At 44.0% G+C, this 23,212-nt stretch overlaps 1 protein-coding gene across 1 annotated transcript; it reads right to left on the bottom strand.

Annotated features, from left to right (window-relative positions):
* Positions 1-4,893: 4,893 nt before the first annotated feature.
* LOC120026987 (ubiquilin-4-like) lies at positions 4,894-20,955 on the bottom strand. Its single transcript, XM_038971818.1, has 11 exons — positions 20,765-20,955; positions 19,551-19,702; positions 19,040-19,185; positions 18,615-18,877; positions 10,444-10,602; positions 10,022-10,247; positions 8,132-8,271; positions 7,402-7,485; positions 7,105-7,220; positions 6,565-6,766; positions 4,894-6,453 (listed from the first exon to the last, which is right to left on the bottom strand). Exons 1-11 carry the CDS (start codon positions 20,906-20,908, stop codon positions 6,301-6,303), a joined length of 1,785 nt encoding a protein of 594 aa, XP_038827746.1. The 5' UTR covers positions 20,909-20,955; the 3' UTR covers positions 4,894-6,300.
* Between the last annotated feature and the right edge of the window lie 2,257 nt (positions 20,956-23,212).

The raw sequence follows: 23,212 nt of genomic DNA, 5'->3' as shown, positions 1-23,212 counted from the left end.
AGCCAGCGCATGTCCAGGCCTGTCTGAAGTTTGCCAATGACCATCTGGATGATCCAGAGGAGGAATGGGAGAAGGTCATGTGGTCTGATGAGACAAAAATAGAGCTTTTTGGTCTAAACTCCACTCGCCGTGTTTGGAGGAAGAAGAAGGATGAGTACAACCCCAAGAACACCATCCCAACCGTGAAGCATGGAGGTGGAAACATCATTCTTTGGGGATGCTTTTCTGCAAAGGGGACAGGACGACTGCACCGTATTGAGGGGAGGATGGATGGGGCCATGTATCGCGAGATCTTGGCCAACAACCTCCTTCCCTCAGTAAGAGCATTGAAGATGGGTCGTGGCTGGGTCTTCCAGCATGACAACGACCCGAAACACACAGCCAGGGCAACTAAAGAGTGGCTCCGTAAGAAGCATCTCAAGGTCCTGGAGTGGCCTAGCCAGTCTCCAGACCTGAACCCAATAGAAAATCTTTGGAGGGAGCTGAAAGTCCGTATTGCCCAGCGACAGCCCCGAAACCTGAAGGATCTGGAGAAGGTCTGTATGGAGGAGTGGGCCAAAATCCCTGGTGCAGTGTGTGCGAACCTGGTCAAGAACTACAGGAAACATATGATCTCTGTAATTGCAAACAAAGGTTTCTGTACCAAATATTAAGTTCTGCTTTTCTGATGTATCAAATACTTATGTCATGCAATAAAATGCAAATTAATTACTTAAAAATCATACAATGTGATTTTCTGGATTTTTGTTTTAGATTCCGTCTCTCACAGTTGAAGTGTACCTATGATAAAAAATTACAGACCTCTACATGCTTTGTAAGTAGGAAAACCTGCAAAATCGGCAGTGTGTCAAATACTTGTTCTCCCCACTATACATCCAAGGGACAGCCGTGCTGCCCTGTTCTGAACAATTGCAAGTCCCTCTTTGTGGCACCTGACCACGCGACTAAACAGTAGTCCAGGTGCGACAAAACTAAAGCCTCTAGGACCTGCATTGTTGAAGATAGAGCAGCGCTTTATTGTAGACAGACTTGTCCCCATCTTAGCTACTGTATCAATATGTTTTGACCATGACAGTTTACAATCCAGGGTTACTCAAAGCAATTTAGTCACCTCAATTTGCTAAATTTCCACATTATTTATTACAAGATTTAATTTAGGTTTAGGGTTTAGTGAATGATTTTGTCCCAAATACAATGCTTTAGTTTTTGAAATATTTAGGACTAACTTATACCTTGCCACCCATTCTGAAACTAACTGCAGCTCTTTGTTAAGTGTTGGAGTAATTTTAGTCGCTGTAGTAGCTGACGTGTATAACACACCCAAAGCCAGTAGCATGTTGTTAGTAAATATTGAAAAAAGTAAGGGGCCTAGACAGCTGCCCTGGGGAATTCCTGATTCTACCTGGAGTATGTTGGAAGAAGAACACTCTTTGTGTTCTGTTAGACAGGTAACTCTTCATACACAATATAGCAGGGGTTGTAAAGCCATAACACATACGTTTTTCCAGCAGCAGACTATGATCGATAATGTCAAAAGCCGCAATGAAGTCTAGCAAAACAGACCCCCCCACAATCTTTTTATCATAAATTTCTCTCAGCCAATCATCAGTCATTTGTGTAAGTGCTGTGCTTGTTGAATGTACTTCCATATAAGTGTGCTGAAAGTCTTGTCAATTTGTTTAATGTAAAATATCATTGTATCTGGTCAAACACCATTTTTCCCCATGGAAACAGCTGGATGTAATGTCACACCCCCCCAAAAAATTACATTTTAAGTGGTTGAAGTGTTTCCATTATCCATTTAGGAAAGTTTCTCATTAATAAATTGGTGACAGCCTGTATGCCCCCCCACCTATCAGTTTCATGTCTCAGGTAGCCCACAAAAGCCAGCATGGATAGAATGCAAGAATTGACTAATATTTGACATATTCTAATTCTATTGTGTCAAAGTATCGCCACGGTCCGTGTGGTGGTGAAACTTGCACTCCTGTAGATCTGAAATAATTGGATGGTGAAACTTACCAACCAACCAGAAAGGGAAGGCGAAGCAATTCTGCCATTCTTGAAAGTCAAGACAATCCCTGTACTGCAAAGAAAGAATGAAAAAATGTATTTTGCAAGAGGTAGGCATTTAGAATTAATTGTGGAGTCAAGCTTTATGGTTACGCGGGTGACATCACATGCCCCACGTAGGCCTACCTTCAAAATTATTTGTCAATCATAATTTATTCGAAAAACACAGTTTCCATCATCATTTGTCGCAAAAAAGAAAGTTAGTTAGACAGAAGAAAAATGTACCCCTGTCGAACGGATGAAAATATTGTCGATCTTTAGAACATTTCTCCTATTGACCTATCTGCCGTTTCCATTACACATGTCACAACATTGATTTTATCGAATAAACCTGGGTCAATGGAAACCTGCCTCGTGTTGTTCGGAACCCACTGCACGCAAGTTGTCAAGTTTGCCACTCCACACACGGTCCGTTGGTTGCCAAGGCCAGGGACCATGGCAAAGTCTCAGCTCACTCAACAAATAGCTGCAGATGACCATTTGCCTGTTAGCTCTTATGGGAATGATCTGAATACCCCCTCTGACTTTAAATCTCATAGGGGGCTTGGACTAATGCACCTAAATGTGTGAAGTATGATTTAAAAAATGGACACAATTGACATTTGGGTACAGGACTCATATCCTGACATTCTGGTTCTCTTGGAATGTATTTAGATGTGACAGATTACAGAAAGGGGGAGGAGTGGCCATATATATAAAATCTAATTTCATGGCATCTCAATCTTTAAATATTTCTGATCCTAAGAAATTTCAGCTCCTGGTTGTAGATGTGTCCATAAATCAGAATACACATTTATTTGTTACTGGGATTTCCTGCCCCCCTGGTGGATGCTATTGGTGCTATATCGGAGTGTTTAACACCTTTTCTGTTCTCGAAGTTGGTCATTTTAGGGGATTTGACTCTGGATTGGCTATCTCCGGCCTCAGATCAATTTAAAAGTATATGCATTAATTTGAATCTGACTCAAGTGATCTGAAAACCCTGTTCTCTCTTCATTAATTAATTTAATTATTTTTTTAAAACAAATATTTGCCTAGTGGAGTATTTGCATATGATCTCAGTGATCATTCTCCCATAGTATGTATTAGAGCTGGTGTACTCAACTCTTACCCTATGAGATCCGGAGCCTGCTGGTTTTCTGTTCTACCTGATAATGAATTGCACACACCTGGCATCCCAGGTCTAACTCAGTACCTGATTAGAGGGGAACAATAAAAAAAATCCAGTAGAACTGGTTTCGAGGTCCAGAATTGAGTTTGAGGGCATTAGAGTCACAAAACACCAAAACACTTATCTACGTTTAAGAAAATACATTTTTAAATGTTTTCTGCTCAAGGGTTTTTACATGACATAGTCTGCTTTGATTTAGCCACGGTCTCTTGTATTTCTGACCCTGAGTTGGCTACAAAAAATGTCTAATCCATATTTATTCCTCTGACAGATAAGCACGGCCCTTTTAAACAATTAACAGTCAGAGATAGATCGAAGCCTTGGTTTTCTTCAAAGTTATCTAAGCTCATTCAGACGAGAAATCAGGCCTGGGACAAAGCAAGGAAAACTGACTTCGTAGTGGACTGGCAATTTTTCAGACAATTGAGAAACAGATGTACTATCTCGATTATAAAAGCTAAATCAAGCTACTTTTTAAGCTCTCTCTCTGACTGCTGGTGATCCTTCAAAATGTTGGAAAACAGTAAATGCACTGAAGCTTACAAATTCCTCATATTCCCTGCCTAAGCAAGTTCTGTCTGACTCTGGCATCATAACTGAGATGAATGGGATAAGTTATGCTTTTAATCATCATTTTTATCTCGGCAGGCTTTTATTTGAGAGAAACGGTGATGTAGTTGACCCCGGTCAGTCAATCAACTGCTCTTTTCTCTGCCAGCCTCTAGCTGACTCCACAGTTAACCCGTCAACTTCAAGTGAATCTTTTGTTTATATTTCAACAATTTACTTGACAGACATTTTATTGATCAGCATTTGCAATAATGTGTATCCATATCCACTCGCACTGATATGATTCATCCATTTTTGCTGCAGCTCTCTGCCCCCCGATTGCTGAATCATTAACTCATATTTTTAACCTGGCGATTATATCTGGTACTTTCCCCAAGATTTGAAAGGCGGCCCGTGTGCTCCCCCTTCACAAAGGTGGTGACCCTTGTGACCTAAATAATTATCCGCCTTTTTAAAAACTTTCTTGCCTAGCTAAAATATTTGAATCCTTGATTCATTCTCAGCTAAGATCTTTCTTACCTTTGAAATGTATTCTAAATGTACATCAGTCGGGTTTTAGACCAGGTCATAGCACTGCCGCATCCTTAGTTATAAATTATGTGGTTAACTGTATGGATAAAAGGCAACATTTTGTTGCTCTCTTCATTGACCTGACAAAGGTTTTCCATACTGTTGATCACTCAATGTACAGTGCATTCGGAAAGTATTCAGACCCCTTGACTTATTCCACATTTTGTTACGTTATTCGAAAATGGATTAAATAAAACAATTCCTCAGCAATCTACACACAATAACCCATAATGACAAAGCAAAAATAGGTTGAGAAATTTGCCATTATATATCTTTATAAAAAATAAAAGAAACTGAAATCACTTATTTACGTAAGTATTCTGCCCCTTTACTATGAGACTCGAAATTGAGCTCAGATGCATCATGTTTCCATTGATCATCCTTGAGATGTTTCTACAACTTGATTGAACAAACCATTTCTGTATGGACCTCGCTTTCTACACAGGGGCATTGTCATGCAAAAACAGATTTCCCTTCATACTACAAGTCAGGATGGTCACAATTTGAAATAGGGTTCTTATTGACCAACTTAGTTTTATTTTGTAGTACAGTACTGTTAAAAGTTAGTTCAAACATGTTGAATTGGGTATGGATTTTCAGCTGAGGCCAACAGACAAATCACAGCTATGGAAGCCATTGCCAAGGTTACCACAACTACAATGCTAAAATAAAAGCAAAAAGCAAGAACCTAATTTACAACAACGTATGGTGCCACACCATACCAAAAATGTAAAGCCTTTTTTCATAATATTTTAGTCATACATTTTCCAGGAAGAGTTTTGTTTAATGATGAGACAAAACAGATTATCTATAGGTAGGTACGACTTACACCTCAAATTAAAAAACATAATGAATCAGATTAAAACGAAAAGGAAATCTGTCTCGTCTTTCTGTGTCTTCCTCAGAACCACACATTTCTTCCTTCATTAACGATTATCATGACATTTCTCAATCTTATCAAAGGTCTCAATCTTGTGGCACCGCCTGTGTGAAGTCAATCTACACCAGCACCGGCAGACTCATTTGATTTGACTAGCCAGGGTTTGATCAAATCCATCCATTTGATGGGAGGGGTTGTTGTTAAAGGGGTTTGTGGAAAACAAGGCACCGTGCGTGGAGCCTGGGGGGAACAATTCACGGCTGAGAAGAGATGGATATATCCTATCTGGAATGACAATTTTGCAATTTTAGGGAAGTGTGGGGGATCTTTTCTTTTCAGCAATAGCAATAAATAGAAAGGGTTTTGGACGGTTAAAGTAGTGGAAAGAGGGGGAAGGGATTGGGGCCTGATATCCGTGTGAGATTGACAAAACTATTTTGTATTTCTCTCTTCCTCCCCTCTCCATATACCCTGCACATCAGGGGTTTGGTCAAAATGGTGGATTGTTCACATCACTGTAGACAGAAATGCAACATATAGACAGGAAACAAATGCGCCATAACAGCTCTATGCAATGCAGTGAATGCATTTCTATCTGCCGCACTCTGAACTCATCTCATTGAATAAACCCCTCAGATTTATTAGAGAGGAAGATGGATGAGTGAATCTTGTAGGATAAAGCATCTCTGTTTAAGAGAGGGTGCCTTTCGCCCCCTTCCCTTTCACACCCCTCTGTTGAGATGGTCTGGTCAGTCTGGTTCTGCTGGGCAGAGCTCTGTGGATGAGGCTAAGAACAGGGGATATGGGGGTGGGGCATGATCTGACAGGAGGCTGCGGTGGATGTTTAGAATGGTACATATCCTGACCGGGTCTCATCTGTGTCGGTTTGGGACGGTTCATTTCACTTCTTGGTTGTCTGTAGACAGTATGTGTGTGTGTTTATCCCTTGCTACCCAGAGCTGGATAGTGTGTATGCGTGTGTCTGTATTGACGTATGCTTATATACGTAACTGTGTGTGTGTGAGTGAGTGTGTCTTTATGAGGGCTGAGAGCCCAGCAGTCTCTCGATGGCAGCGTTGACATCTCCTCCTGTAGCGATGAGGGCCTGCAGGTTGGCCTCTCGGTTGATGAAGCCCATAGCACCCAGCTGCTCCAGCTGCTGCTGGAACTGCACCTCCGGGGTCTGGCTCTGTAGGGGGGGATCAGTCACAATCACTCAATCAAATCAGTCAACCAATCATCAACTAATCAATCAACAGTAAAACAGAATGAGGGAAAACAGGATGTGTGTGGTAAGTACCGAGGCATTCCCTCCTGCGAACATTTGGAGCATCTGCTGCATCATCAGCTGCTGGGCGGGGTTTGTCCCAGCGCTCGGCGAAGAGACGGGGTTCTCTGGAGCCACACCCCCTCCTACGGACAGGGGGGTTGTGGGTATTCCACCTGGTAATCCACCTACTAGCCCCCCTGGTAGACCACCTGGCAGCCCACCCGGTGCCAAACTGGGAGACACAAAGGGGTTAGTACAGACTCCGAGAACATATTGTCTAACAGAGTATTTAGGCTACTACCCAAAGTGTGTCTCAGTGTGTGTGTGTGTGTGTGTGTGTCAGTGTGTGTGTTCGTCAGCGGAGGCTGCTGAGGGGAGGACGGCTCACAATAATGGCTGGAACAGAGCGTTTGTTGTATTTGATACCATTCCGCTCCAGTCATTACCACGAGCCCATCCTCCCCAATTAAGGTGCCACCAACCTCCTGTGGTGTGTGTGTGTGTGTATATATGTCAGTGTGAGTGTGTGCATCAGTGTGTGGGTGTGTGTGTACATCAGTGTGTGTGTACCTGGGCATGAGTCCTGGTGCTTCTGTCTGCAGCGTCTGTAGGCCCTGTTGTATCTGGAGGAGAGCCTGCATGGCTCGGGGGTTGGTCATGACAGAGAGCGCCTCTGGGTTCTGCATCTAAACAACAGTCACAATCAAACTAACAATGAATCAATTAACATTCTGAAACAAATCATCCAGTCCAGACTCAAACAATTCAATCAAGTCCTTGGGACAGGTTCAGCTCTCTGTTATACATTTGTCTGTTAGAGAGTGTGTGTGTGTGTGTGTGTGTGTGTGTGTGTGTGTGTGTATATACCTGCTGCAGGAAGACAGGCAGCTGGCTCCTGAACTGTTCCTGCAGTTGGGGATTTCCAGCAAACAGGGGATTATTCATCAACACCTGCGGGAGACACAGAAGGTGAGAGAAGATCAGGGTCCTGTCGTTCATCAGCTGCTTCCCCAGTGGGGAGGTTGTTCACCCTCTTCCTCACATTGGTCTATCTATATGGAGATCGGTGCCGCACCGCCAGCCAGCTGGACCTGTTCTAGATACCTCGAGGTACAGCACTGCCAGCCAGCTGGACCTGTTCTAGATACCTCAAGGTACCGCACCGCACCGCCAGCCAGCTGGACCTGTTCTAGATACCTCAAGGTACCGCACCGCACCGCCAGCCAGCTGGACCTGTTCTAGATACCTCAAGGTACCGCACCGCACCGCCAGCCAGCTGGACCTGTTCTAGATACCTCGAGGTACAGCACTGCCAGCCAGCTGGACCTGTTCTAGATACCGCGAGGTACAGCACTGCCAGCTGGATCTGTTCTGTACAGCTGCCAATTAATTACAGACAACCCATTCCCATCGATTCCTATGGATCCCCCTGCGTTCAGATTATTTGTGTCCCAAATGTCACCCTATTTATAGTGCACTACTTTTAACCATGGCCCCTATGGGTAGTAGTGTACTATAAAGGGAATAGGGTGCCATATGACACACTTAAAGTGACTTTATGAACCATGATAACCCCCACTACTCTGTTGCTACAGACCTGAGAGGCCATGTCTGGGTTCTGGGCCAGAGACTGCATCATACTGCGCATGTAGGGAGCAGACAGCATGTTCTGCATCAGCTGGGGGTTCTCTGAAATCTGCTGCATCAGACTCTGCATGCCTGGACTGCTGAACATGCCTGGGACACACACACACACACACACACACACACACACACACACACACACACACACACACACACACAGAGAGAGAGAGGTTGATGGGGGGTGGGTAAGTGCAGTTGTGTGTGTGTGTGTGTGTGTGTGCGCGTGTGCTTACAATCCCCAACTTGACATACAGCGCATTCGGAAGTATGCAGACCCCCCTTGACTTTTTCCACAATCTGTTAGGATACAGCCTTATTCTAAAATTGATTAAATAAAAACAAATCCTCATCAATCTACACACAATACCCCATAACGACAAAGCGAAAACAGGTTTAGACATTTTAGCAAATGTATTAAAAATAAAACAGATACCTTATTTACATAAGTATTGAGACCCTTTGCTATGAGACTTGAAATTGAGCTCAGGTGCATCCTGTTTCCATTGATTCCATCCATCCTTGAGATGTTTCTACAACTTGACTGGAGTCCACCTGTGGTAAATTCAATTGATTGGACATGATTTGTAAAGGCACACACCAATTTCTGCAGCATTGAAGGTCACCAAGAACACATTGGCGTCCATCATTCTTAAATGGAAGAAGTTTGGAACCACCAAGACTCTTCCTAGAGCTGGCCGCCCTGACAAACTGAGCAATCGGGGGAGAAGGGCCTTGGTCAGGGAGGTGGCCAAGAACCCGATGGTCACTCTGACACAGCTCCAGAGTTCTTCTGTGGAGATGGGAGAAACTTCCAGAAGGACAACCATCTCTGCAATACTCCACCAATCAGGCCTTTATGGTAGAGTGGCCAGACGGAAGCAACTCAGTAAAAGGCACATAACAGCCCGCTTGGAGTTTTCTAAAAGGCAACTAAAGGACTCTCAGACCATGAGAAACAAGATTCTCTGGTCGGATAAAACCAAGAGTGAACTCTTTGGCCTGAATGCCAAACGTCACGTCTAGAGGAAACCTGGCCCCATCCCTACGGTGAAGCATGGTGGTGGCAGCATCATGTTGTGGGGATTTTTTTCCAGAGGCAGGGACTGGGAGACTAGTCAGGATCAAGGGAAAGATAACTGAGCAAAGTAGAGAGAGATCCTTGATGAAAACCTGCTCCAGAGTGCTGAAGAACTCAGACTGGGGCGAAGATTCACTTTCCAACAGGACAACGACCCTAAGCACACAGCCAAGACAACGCAGGAGTGGCTTCGGTCTCTGAATGTCCTTGAGTGGCTCAGCCAGAGCCCAGACTTGAACCCGATCGAACATCTCTGGAGAGACCTGAAAATAGCTGTGTAGCGATGCTCCCCATCCAACCTGACAGAGCTTGAGAGGATCTGCAGAGAAGAAAGGGAGAAACTCCCCAAATACAGTTGTGCCAAGCTTGAAGAAGACTTGAGGCTGTAATCGCTTCCAAAGGTGCTATAAGAAAGTACAGAGTAAAGGGTCTGAATACTTACGTAAATGTGATATTTCCGTTTTTAATTTTAATACATTTTCAAAAATGTCTACACTTGTTTTTTTTCTTTGTCATTGTGGGGTATTTGTCATTATGGGGTATTGAGGAAAAATATATATTTAATCCATTTTAGAATAAGGCTGTTACGTAACAAAATGTGGAAAAACTCAAGGGGTCTGAATGCACTGTATGTATGGGTGTCAAGAATTGATAAGTATGCATTTAAGAATTCACGTCCACATGTGCTATTACAGTATGTGAAGCTGTAGTATATCAACTGAATGCTGTCACTTCAACAGGAAGTCAGTCTATGTATTACCGTACCATTTCCCAGACTGGCAGAGTTGACACCCAGAGGGTTGGAGACACTGGGGTTGGTGCTGCCAGTGGTAGACGAGCCTGTGGTGCCCGTGCCCCCTCCACCCTCAGAGGGGTGGGTGGAGCTGGGGGGGCCCCATGGGTTGGGCAGCGGTTCCCGGTTCTCTGTCCTCGACGGCTGCACCCCCTCATCAGAGTTGCCCCCCAGGGCTGAGAAAGGGTTGTTTCCAAACTGGGAGAGAGGAGAGAAATAAGTCATTATCAACTTGTTGAATACCATTGGAGTTTATGTTCAGCACTCTCCATGGGATAGCTTAGAGTTTGTTTCTGAGGCTGAAAAACCTTTCAAAAAATGGGTGAATCCCTGGTTTGAATTTTAACTTAGTCGTGATGTCAATTGATTTTAATTAACTATCATCAGTGGGTACCTGGTCTCGTGCGGCGCTGAACATGGGTTCCTGGATGTCTGTGTACATCCTTCGCAGGGCGTTGTAGCCCCCCGGGATGCTCTCCAGGTTGCTAAGTGCCCGGTCCTGGTTACGCATCATCTCCTGCATCATAGCAGGGTTCCTGGCCAGCTCCATGGTCTGAGGAGAAGGGAACAGGAAGGTGTTGACAGGAATTTTTCAGCTAGGCTGGGTTCTGGGGTATAGGGACTCAAGAGGGGTAAGCTAGACCAAACATATTATCCAGACACAGATAAGGCTAAGCCTTATTCTGGACAAAAATTATTTAAAATTTTCTCAAATTCTTATTAGTCCAGGACTAAACTTAATCTGTGTCTGAGAAACCTATTTCTTTAAATAATTTAGAATGCAGCTAAATGTAAAGATGCCTCTCAAAAAGCAGTAGACTTCCCAACGTTAAAAAATAAATGAAAAAAAAAGCTGTCAGTAACACAGTACACTCCAGCCAATCCCAACCTGTCAGTAACACAGTACACTCCAGCCAATCCCAACCTGTCAGTAACACAGTACACTACAGCCAATCCCAACCAGTCAGTAACACAGTACACTCCAGCCAATCCCAACCTGTCAGTGATCCAGTACACTCCAGCCAATCCCAACCTGTCAGTAACACAGTACACTCCAGCCAATCCCAACCCGTCAGTAACACAGTACACTCCAGCCAATCCCAACCCGTCAGTAACACAGTACACTCCAGCCAATCCCAACCCGTCAGTAGCACAGTACACTCCAGCCAATCCCAACCTGTCAGTAACACAGTACACTCCAGCCAATCCCAACCTGTCAGTGATCCAGTACACTCCAGCCAATCCCAACCTGTCAGTAACACAGTACACTCCAGCCAATCCCAACCCGTCAGTAACACAGTACACTCCAGCCAATCCCAACCTGTCAGTAACACAGTACACTCCAGCCAATCCCAACCAGTCAGTAACACAGTACACTCCAGCCAATCCCAACCTGTCAGTAACACAGTACACTCCAGCCAATCCCAACCCGTCAGTGACCCAGTACACTCCAGCCAATCCCAACCCGTCAGTAACACAGTACACTCCAGCCAATCCCAACCCGTCAGTGACCCAGTACACTCCAGCCAATCCCAACCTGTCAGTAACACAGTACACTCCAGCCAAACCCCAACCTGTCAGTAACACAGTACACTCCAGCCAAACCCCAACCCGTCAGTAACACAGTATACTCCAGCCAATCCCAACCTGTGTGTGACACAGTACACTCCAGCCAATCCCAACCCGTCAGAAACACAGTACACTCCAGCCAATCCCAACCCGTCAGTGATCCAGTACACTCCAGCCAATCCCAACCCGTCAGTAACACAGTACACTCCAGCCAATCAATACCTGTCAGTAACACAGTACACTCCAGCCAATCAATACGACAGTAACACAGTACACTCCAGCCAATCAATACCCGTCAGTAACACAGTACACTCCAGCCAATCCCAACCCGTCAGTAACACAGTAAACTCCAGCCAATCCCAACCCGTCAGTAACACAGTACACTCCAGCCAATCCCAACCTGTCAGTGATCCAGTACACACCAGCTAATCCCAACCTGTCAGTGACCCAGTACACTCCAGCCAATCCCAACCTGTCAGTGATCCAGTACACTCCAGCCAATCCCAACCTGTCAGTAACACAGTATACTCCAGCCAATCCCAACCCGTCAGTAACACAGTACACTCCAGCCAATCCCAACCTGTCAGTAAGACGGTACACTCCAGCCAATCCCAACCTGTCAGTAACACAGTACACTCCAGCCAATCCCAACCCGTCAGTAACACAGTACACTCCAGCCAATCCCAACCTGTCAGTGATCCAGTACACTCCAGCCAATCCCAACCCGTTAGTGACACAGTACACTCCAGCCAATCCCGACCCGTCAGTAACACAGTGCACTCCAGCCAATCCCAACCTGTCAGTAACACAGTACACTCCAGCCAATCCCAACCTGTCAGTAACACGGTACATTCCAACAATCCCAACCCGTCAGTAACACAGTACACTCCAGCCAATCCCAACCTGTCAGTAACACAGTACACTCCAGCCAATCCCAACCTGTCAGTAACACAGTACACTCCAGCCAATCCCAACCTGTCAGTGATCGAGTACACTCCAGCCAATCCCAACCTGTCAGTAACACAGTACACTCCAGCCAATCCCAACCTGTCAGTAACACAGTACACTCCAGCCAATCCCAACCTGTCAGTAACACAGTACACTCCAGCCAACCCCAACCTGTCAGTAACACAGTACACTCCAGCCAATCCCAACCTGTCAGTGATCCATCAACCTCCAGCCAATCCCAACCTGTCAGTGACACAGTACACTCCAGCCAATCCCAACCTGTCAGTGATCCAGTACACTCCAGCCAATCCCAACCTGTCAGTAACACAGTACACTCCAGCCAATCCCAACCTGTCAGTGATCCAGCAACCTCCAGCCAATCACAACCTGTCAGTGACACAGTACACTCCAGCCAATCCCAAACCTGTCAGTGATCCAGTACACTCCAGCCAATCCCAACCTGACAGTGATCCAGTACACTCCAGCCACTCCCAACCCGTCAGTAACACAGTACACTCCAGCCAATCCCAACCCGTCAGTAACACAGTACACTCCAGCCAATCCCAACCTGTCAGTAACACGGTACACTCCAGCCAATCCCAACCTGACAGTGATCCAGTACACTCCAGCCACTCCCAACCCGTCAGTAACACAGTACACCTCCAGCCAATCCCAACCTGTCAGCAACACAGTACACTCTAGCCAATCCCAACCTGCCAGTGTACTGTGTCTCCAGCGCAATTAAAATGGCCTTCCATTCTGTCTACATACCACCACAGACTGAGACTGGCACTAAGACAGCATTGAATGAGCTGTATTCCGCCATAAGCAAACAAGAAAATGCTCACTAGTAGCCAGGGACTTTAATGCAGGGAAACTTTACCTGTCTGGCACCAGTGGGACGGTAGCGTCAGACCTCGACAACAGCAAGTGAAATTGCAGGGCGACAAATTCAAAACAACAGAAATCCCATAATTAAAATCCCTCAAACATACAAGTATTATACACCATTTTAAAGAAACTTCTTGTAAATTCAACCACAGTGTCCGATTTCAAAAAGGCTTTACAGCAAAAGCACACCACGCAATTATGTTAGGTCAGCGCCTAGTCACAGAAAACCATACAGCCATTTTCCAGCCAAGGAGAGGGCTCACAAAAGTCAGAAATAGCGATTAAATTAATCACTAACCTTTGATGATCTTCATCAGATGGCACTCACAGGACTTCATGTTACACAATAAATGTGTGTTTTGTTTGATAAAGTTCATCTTTATGTCCAAAAACCTCAGTTGAAATTGGCGCGTTATCTACAGTAATCATTGTCTCAAACAAACATCCGGTGAAATTTCAGAGAGCCACATCAAATTACAGAAATACTCATCATAAACATTGATGAAAAATAAAAGTTTTATACATAGGATTAAAGATAAACGTCTTGTTAATCCAGCCGCTGTGTCAGATTTCAAAAAGGCTTTACGGCAAAAGCACACCATGCGATTATGTTAGGTCAGCGCCCAGTCACAGAAAACCATACAGTCATTTTCCAACCAAGGAGAGGTGTCACAAAAGTCAGAAATAGAGTTAAAATTAATCACTTACCTTTGATGATCTTCATCTGGTGGCGCTCCCAGGTCTCCATGTTAGACAATAAATGTTTGTTTTGTTCGATAATGTCCCTCTTTATGTCCAAAAACCTTTTTGTTGGTGCGTTCAGTTCAGTAATCCAAAAGGCACAATGCGCGCTCTCAACATCGACAAAAAGTCAAAAAAAGTACAGTAAAAGTTCGTAGAAACATGTCAAACGGTGTTTAAAATTAATCCTCAGGTTGTTTTTGTCATAAATAATATTTCAACAGGACAAAAGCTTCGTCAATAGAAAAAGAGAAACAAGAAAGGCGAGCTCCCGATCACACGCTTGGCTCATGTCTGGAAATGTCCACTGTCCACTCATTGAAAGTGCTGTATCTCCCTAATTTTTCAGAGTAAAAGCCTGAAACAATGCCTAAAGACTGGCCACATGTAGATGAAGCCATAGAGATCGTGAACTGGGTCCTAAGTCTTTGTATGGTGGATAGGTTTTCAATGGAAAAACAGCCTTTCAAAATAATAGTACTTCCTGGATGGATTTTCCTCAGGTTTTCACCTGCCATATCAGTTCTGTTATACCCAGACATTATTTTAACAGTTATGGAAACTTTAGAGTGTTTTCTATCCAAATCTACTAATTATATGCATATCCTAGCTTCTGGGCCTGAGTAGCAGGCAGTTTAATTTGGGAACGCTTTTCATCCAAAATTCAGAGTGCTGCCCCCTACCCTAGTGAAGTTAAATCCGTTTTTACCAAATTTCTATCAGCATGTTAAATGTGCAACCAGAGGGTAAAAAAAAACAACTCTGGACAACCTTTTCTCCACACACCGAGACACATACAAAGCTCTCCCTCGCCCTCCATTTGGCAAATCTGACCATAATTCTATCCTCCTAATTCCTGTTTACAAGGGAAAATTAAAGTAGGAAGCACCAGTGACTAGATCAATAAAAAAGTGGTCAGATGAAGCAGATGCTAAGCTACAGGACTGTTTTGCTAACACAGACTGGAATATGTTCCGAGATTCCTCCGATGGCATTGAGGATTACACAACATCAGTCATTGGCTACATCAATAAGTGCATCAATGACATCGTCCCCACAGTGACTGTACGTACTAACCCCAAACAGAAGCCATGGATTACAGGCAACATCCGCACTGAAATAAAGGCTAGAACAGCCGCTTTCAAGGAGCGGGACTATATCCCGGGGCTTATAAGAAATCCCGCTATGCCCTCCAACAAACAGGCAAAACGTTAATAAGATTGAATCGTACTACATCGGCTCTGACGCTCGTCGGATGTGGCAGGGCTCGCAAACCATTACAGACTACAAAGGGAAACACAGCCGAGAGCTGCCCAGTGACACAAGCCTACCAGACGATCTAAACTACTTCTATGCTCGCTTCAAGGCAAATAACACTGAAATATGCATGAGAGCACATGCATGAGATCACCAGCACGCTCTCCGCAGCCAATGTGAGTAAGACCTTTAAACGGGTCAACATTCACAAGGTTGCAGGGCCAGACGGATTACCAGGACGTGTACTGCGAGCATGCTTAACTAGGCAAGACAGTTAAGAACAAATTCTTATTTACAATGACAGCCTACCCCAGCCAAATCCGGTAGACGCTGGGCCAATTGTGTGCTGCCCTATGGGACTTCCAATCATGGCCGGATGTGATACACCCTGGACATGAACCAGGTACTGCAGTGACGCCTCTTGCACTCAAATGCAGTGTCTTAGACCACTGTGCCACTTGGGAGCCCTGTAATACCAACATGTTTTAAGCAGACCACCATAGGCCCTGTGCCCAAGAACACTAAGGTAACTTGCCTAAATGACTACCGACTCATAGTACTCACATCTGTAGCCATGAAGTGCTTTGAAAGGCTGGTCATGGCTTACATCATTATCATTATCAACACCATTATCCCAGAAACCCTAGACCCACTCCAATTTGCACAACACCCCAACAGATCATACAATCTCTATTAGAGGTCAACCGATTATGATTTCTCAACACCAATACCGATTACTGGAGGCCCAAAAAAAGCCGATACCGATTAAATCGGACGATTTTTATATATATATTGTTGTCATTGTCATTTATTTCATAAATATATATATAACGGACGATTATATATTTATTCCTAGACCCACTCAAATTGGGTCTAGGAATAATTATGTAAAATCCAGGAATCTTTTATATATATATATATATTTGAATGAATGCTTACGAGCCTGCTGCTGCCTATCACCGCTCAGTCAGACTGCTCTATCAAATCATATACTTAATTATAATATAATAAACACACAGAAATACGAGCCTTTGGTCATTAATATGGTCAAATTCGGAAACTATAATTTCGAAAAACAAAACGTTTATTCTCTCAGTGAAATACGGCACCGTTCCGTATTTTATCGAATGGCAACCCTAAGTCTAAATATTACTGTTACATTGCACAACCTTCAATGTTAAGTAGTAATTATGTAAAATCCAGGAACATTTATTACGGTCTTTGTTAGGAATAAATGGCCCTTCAACAGTTCGCAACGAGCCAGGCGGCCCAAACTGCTGCAAGAAATGAAATTTCTTTCATTTTCCTAGTTAATATTGCCTTCTAACATTAATTTATTTTAACTGCATATGCAGGTTTAAAAAAATATATACTTGTGTATTGATTTTAAGAGGGGCATTGATGTTTATGGTTAGGTACATTATTGCAACAATTGTGTTGTTTTTTTCGCGAATGAGCTTTTGTTAAATCATCATGTTGAAGTAGGCTGTGATTCGATAATAAATGAACAGGCACGGCATTGATTACATGCAACGCAGAACAAGCTAGTTAACCTAGTAATATCGTCAACCATGTGTAGTTAACTAGTGATTATGTGAAGATTGATTGTTTTTTATAAGATAAGTTTAATGCTAGCTAGCAACTTACCTTGGCTCCTTGCAGCCACAAGGTCATTTTGATGCAGCACTCGTGTAACAGGTGGTCAGCCTGCCACGCGGTCTGCTCGTGGATTGCAATGTAATCGTCGTCCAAAAAGGCAGATTACCAATTGTTATGAAAACTTGAAATCGTCCCTAATCAATCTGCCATGTCGATTAATTGGTCAACCTCTAATCTCTATTGCACTCCACACTGCCCTTTACCACCTGGACAAAAGGAACACCTATGTGAGAATTCTATACATTGACTACAGCTCAGCGTTCAACACCATAGTGCCCTGAAAGCTCATCAATAAGCTAAGGACTCTGGGACTAAACACCTCCCTCTGCAACTGGATCCTGGACTTCCTGACGGGCCGCCCCCAGGTAGTAAGGGTAGGTAACAACACATCCGCCACGCTGATCCTCAACACAGGGGCCCCTCAGGGGTACGTGCTCAGTCCCCTCCTGTACTCCCTGTTCACTCATGACTGCACGGCCAGGCACGACTCCAACACCATCATTAAGTTTGCCGATGACACAACAGTGGTAGGCCTGATCACCGACAACGACGAGACAGCCTATAGGGAGGAGGTCAGAGACCTGGCCGTGTGGTGCCAGGACAACATTCTCTCCCTCAACGTGATCAAGACAAAGGAGATGATTGTGGATAACAGGAAAAAGAGGACCTAGCACGCCCCCATTCTCATCGACGGGGCTGCAGTGGAGCAGGTTGAGAGCGGTGTTTGTTGGTGTCCACATCACCAACAAACTAACATGGTCCAAGCACACCAAGACAGTCGTGAAGAGGGCACGACAAAACCTATTCCCCCTCAGGAGACTGAAAAGATATGGCATGGGTCCTCAGATCCTCAAAAGGTTCTACAGATGCACCATCGAGAGCATCCTGACTGGTACACATCACTGCCTGGTATGGACACTGCTCGACCTCCGACCGCAAGGCACTACAGAGGGTAGTGTGAACGGCCCAGTGCATCACTGGGGCCAAGCTTCCTGCCATCCAGGACCTCTATACCAGGCAGTGTCAGAGAAAGGCCCTAAAAATTGTCAAAGACTCCAGCCACTCTAGTCAGACTGTTCTCTCTGCTACCGCACTGCAAGCGGTACCGCAGCGTCAAGTCTAGGTCCAAGAGGCTTCTAAACAGCTTCTACCCCCAAGCCATGACCCCTGAACATTAATTAAATGGCTACCCAGACTACTTGCATTGCCACCCCCCCCCCCCCCCCCCCCCCCCCCCTCTTTTACACCACTGCTACTCTCCGTTGTTATCATCTATGCATAGTCACTTTAATAACTCTACCCACATGTATATACTACCTCAACTAACTGGTGCCCCCGCACATTGACTCTGTACCGGTACCCCCCAGTATATAGTCTTGCTATCGTTATTTTAATGCTGCTCTTAAATTACTTGTTACTTTTATTTCTTATCTGTATTTTTTAAAACTGCATTGTTGGTTAGGGGCTCGTAAGTAAGCATTTCACTGTAAGGTCCCTCACCTGTCTCATAAGCTCGGGGTTGTTGAGCATGTGGGAGATCTCGGGGTTGCGCTCCATCAGCTGCTGCATCTGAGGGTTGGCCACAATCATCTGCCTCATCAGGTCTGGGTTGGACATCATGTTCTGCACCAGGGGGTTCTCCATGATCTGAGACAGCATCTCTGGGTTGGACATCAGCTGGCTCTGCATTTGCTGCTGCAGCTCCATGAAGTTAGCTGAGCCCATGCCCATGCTGCTCAGACTGGACAGGTCACCGAACCCGGCTAGGAGGGAGGGAGAGGGGCATAGTCAGAGGGCGTGATGGTGATAGTAATGATCTTTGGAAATTGTTGTCGGATGTCTTTTTCAGTATAAACTGTTGGGTGTGTGTGAGGGGTGGATAGATAAGATTAGAAGTGTGTACTTATTTAGCTTTGTAAACTCACTCAGTATGTTGGGGGTCTGTGGGGGTGCCGAGGCAGGGCCTCCAGTGGACCCTACTGTGGAGGAGTGGACTGCAGAACTGGGGCCCGAGGAGCTGCCACTACTGCTGCCCACCTGGGAGGTGCAGGAACTAGCGCCATCTCCTGCCCTGGAGGGACAATGCACTGATCAGTAATTTTTCCATATTCACATTAAAGCTACAATATGAAATATGAATTTGGCGACCCGACCAAATTCACATAGAAATGTCAGTTATAGATCTGTCGGCTCAAACTAGTAATACTATTCTGCAAAAACACGTGACCGCCCGCTTTAATACAAACTAACCAGTTGCGTCACCGAAAGCTATTCGACGATGCAAGTGGAGACACTACATATAGCCTATTCACCTATTCAAAAGTTGACCAAGCAATTCCTTTTCCAATTCCAATTCCAATTTTCCCTTTCTGCCAAATGTCCGAAGAGGACGACAGTATCCAACTAAAACACAATATCCATTTTGCATCATCTTACTTGTGCGCCGTCTTTATGACCAGGTGGACTGTCAGGCCGTCCTTGATGCCGTGTTGGTTGAGCGAATCCCCGTCCTTCAGGATCTTCCCTGCAAAGATCAGAACCAACTGATCCTGCTTGGCTTTGAACCTCCGCGAGATCTCCTCCTTAAACTGGGAAAGGAGAAAGATATATAGAGAGAGAGGAGGGATGGACAGCAAGAGAAAGAGGGTGGCAGATGAGGGAAGAAAGGGAAACAAAGAGACGTAGTCAAACAATTCTCAATTAACTGATTTTAATTCTAAAGTCTTGTTTCTGGGTAAATCCTCATTGCTTATCTCCGGGAAAATCCTCATTGCTCATCTCTGGGTAAATGCTCATTGCTTATCCTATTACAGGAATCATACTACCCGATCACAAATACCAAATCACTCTTAGTGTTGTGCCTCCAGTGATCAACAAGAATACTACACATATGAGAGGCACATTAAACAGTTGTAAAATAAGCTGTAGGCCATTAAGCTGTTCAGGATATCAATCAGGACTGGAGTGACAGGACAGGAAGAAAAGAGACATTAGCTGACAGATGCATAACACATCAGCTTGAATGTAACAGGGGGACTTGTGTATGGGAGAGATGATTCACATGGACAGAAATCTAAAGTCCAGTAACTGATATTCAGAACAATGAGGTGCCGTTACATTCTGAAGAAAAAGACTGTTTATAGAGTACCAAGGCCAGCACAAAGTTGTTTCTGGAGAAACAGCTAAGAAACTAGATAGCTAACGTTAGCATTTAGCTAACAACATTTATTCAACGTTAACTAACAATTTACCTAGTTAGCTAACTACTTAGTTAAAATATTGTTTTTTTATGACTAACATACATAAGTCACACGACACATTGCCTTGACTGTGCAGGGAATCAGCTGTCATTTGTTGAGTTGGAAAGCCGGTTAGCTAACGTTAGCTAGGCTACATAAAACAACTAAGCACCTAACAATATAGAGGACTAGAGTAGTTGAGAGTGGTATTATAACAAAGTTAGTGAATAGTTTGCTATAAATATCGCTACACCGTCCAATTCTGAAATGTTAGCTCGCTAACTAACTACACTAACAACATGCTTAACCACACACACACACAAGTGGGCAGGGGCATGATGATGATGTAGCAAAGCAGCTAACGTTTGTGGCCGCTCGCTAGCAAGCTACGGATTAACAAAATTAACGAACCTGAGTGACCGAGGCATCTTCCGAGATGGCGATTTCTTCCTTATCTTTCGGGGTTTTGACTGTAACCTTAATAATAGATCCCTCAGAAGATACAGTTGTATTATTGTTGTTATTAACAGGATCTTCACCGCCGTTGTCCTCCATGTTTACTCCTCCGATAGAATCGCTCGGATTTGGCGTCCAATTCCGGGTCAATATAGGTCACCACTTCCTTTCCAGAAAAATTGCCTCATGATGACGGATAATTTGAACCAAACACAGACCGATGTACATGCCTTTACACAGATACGATAAAGCCGCTGCCTTAGCATTGTCGTCTATGGTAGGCTAGTGAAATATGCCAATGCACAACATTTAATATATACACTACACTTGGCAACAGGTGGTAAGCCATCCTCAAACAAAAATATACAATTGCAGGTTGACAACAATGATGTATACCGTGCAAAGGCTACCTAAATGCACCAGACCGGATGACAAAGCACTAATGTAATAACTATTTCACTCCACAAGGGGGCTGTACCTGGTCCTGATGACTATCTTACCTGTTGATTTGACTGGCAAAGTTTTCTTTGTGTTCCAAACTTATTCAAATCAATATTTTTAAGTTGTATATGTCAATATAATCAATATATAACTGTTATAATATAAACATGTATTCTTGTGCTAATCTCTTTCCACAGCTGCTGACACAACAAGTGCCCCTGGAGGAGCGCCATGAGTCTGTCTAGCAAACAAGAAGACTATGGTGTCTGTAGCCTACCATACAAACCAAGCGTGATTTGGAGTTCCAGTTTGAAAAAGCTGTTGTAGCCTAATTTTTTCAAGAAAAATGCCAAGCAGATAGCATATGTACCTCCATATGCACAGCCTTTAAAAAAAAAAAATCACACCACTTTTCACACTGTCAAAACATGTCCTGAAATTGTCAACCAGCGCTTTTACTTTAAATGATCCCCACCACTCACCTCCTTGCATAATGAAGCAGTCATAAACAGAACCTTATCTGCATGTTTGGGGTCTGCATCCTCTGGACATAAATGCTAATACTGATGTATTGGGAAATTAAATGGCAGTCATATTTGCTATGTTTTGATCCACTGATTCCGTTAAATGACACATTGATGTTGGCTTTTGATGAAGGGTATGACATTTCTGTCACTGGAAGATGGCCTATCCCTTAATCAGACCTCACAGACTGTAGCTGTCTTTAGATGGCAGTTTGTGAGCGTGTGTCTGTGTGTGTGTCTCTAAAAAATTCACTGTATAAATACTGTCATGGAAAACTATGATCACAGAGTATTCAACTTACAGTGTATTTAAAAACAGTATTATGAGGAAGCAGGTGAGCAACATATTACAGATGTATTCCGTATATTAGAGAGAGGACAACCAGATAGACAGAGGGGCCATCCCTCCCTATACTGTATGTGTGTCTAACTGTCTATCCATGCCGCCACAGCCACACATCCATTGAAAGAAAAAATGTTGGCTTCAGCATGTTGCATTGACTCCAACAGTACTGCATACCTATGCACATACACAATTCTAGAACATACCAAATACAAACCAGCCAAAGCCCCTACCCTAACCCCCTGACCCCCTCCCAGCCGCCTACATTAAAAGGGCTGTGGGGGTCACATGATCCCGTGCCACTAGCAATGGCTTGTTCAATTGCATCCGTTACATGGGGACTGATTGTTTAAGGATTTTGCTTCCATCAACAGAGGGGATAGCCCAGTGGAGTTCTCTTCCACTCTCCTATCTCTCCTCCTAGGCTTGCAACGTCTCTCTCTTTCCCTCTATCCCTTTCTCCCCAGAAAGGTAAACGGTTAAGAGGGTGTTTTTACTGAAGAAACAAGGTAAGGGGCATCCTAAATACAGTATATCTATATAATGTTCCCTTAATAAAAATGTATAGTTGTGCCAAAGACACAGTTACGCAGTAAACTGAAGTCTGAAAAGAAGACAATAGTGAACTAGTGGTTGAATAAACACTGATCAAACTCAATTAAGTGCTTGGCAGAACTTACTTGGCAAAAGAGCTGTTTAGGGATACTAGTTGTAAACGTGCATTCTATGACAATGTAAAAACTACATGCGTGTTTGTTTATGCTATATGGAGCAAATGTTCATATATGTTAACAGGTTTCGTATAAAGCTTAGATTGTATCTGACTTATTGTCTGTGCCATAGCATTATATGAAGTAGTGCTTATGAGTGAGCTCAACTGATAATTATAAACTCTGTAATATATATGATCCCAAAATTACCAGTATTTTGAGACTACTGTGATTCAGCAATTTGTACTTTAGCTTTCAAATATTGCTGTCCATGTAACAGTTATATCCGGTGTCAAGAATCGTACTGAACTTATTCCTGTTTCTATTACATTCTAAACAGTATGGAATAATTATTATTAAAACTGAGTGTGTTCTACATACGTAG

Source organism: Salvelinus namaycush, chromosome 32 (genome assembly GCF_016432855.1).
Source record: "Salvelinus namaycush isolate Seneca chromosome 32, SaNama_1.0, whole genome shotgun sequence".
NCBI classification, from domain to species: domain Eukaryota; kingdom Metazoa; phylum Chordata; class Actinopteri; order Salmoniformes; family Salmonidae; genus Salvelinus; species Salvelinus namaycush.
The sequence above is the reverse complement of the archived record's forward strand: the minus strand, read 5'-3'. Positions and strand labels throughout refer to the sequence as shown.

Coding starts and splice junctions, on each gene's coding strand:
- LOC120026987 (XM_038971818.1), bottom strand. CDS start 20,908: ATGGAGGACAACGGCGGTGAAGATCCTGTTAATAACAACAATAATACA. Junction 19,703..20,764: donor AAGATGCCTCGGTCACTCAG/GTTCGTTAATTT, acceptor CTCCTTTCCCAG/TTTAAGGAGGAGATCTCGCG. Junction 18,878..19,039: donor ACAGACCCCCAACATACTGA/GTGAGTTTACAA, acceptor CCTCCCTCCTAG/CCGGGTTCGGTGACCTGTCC.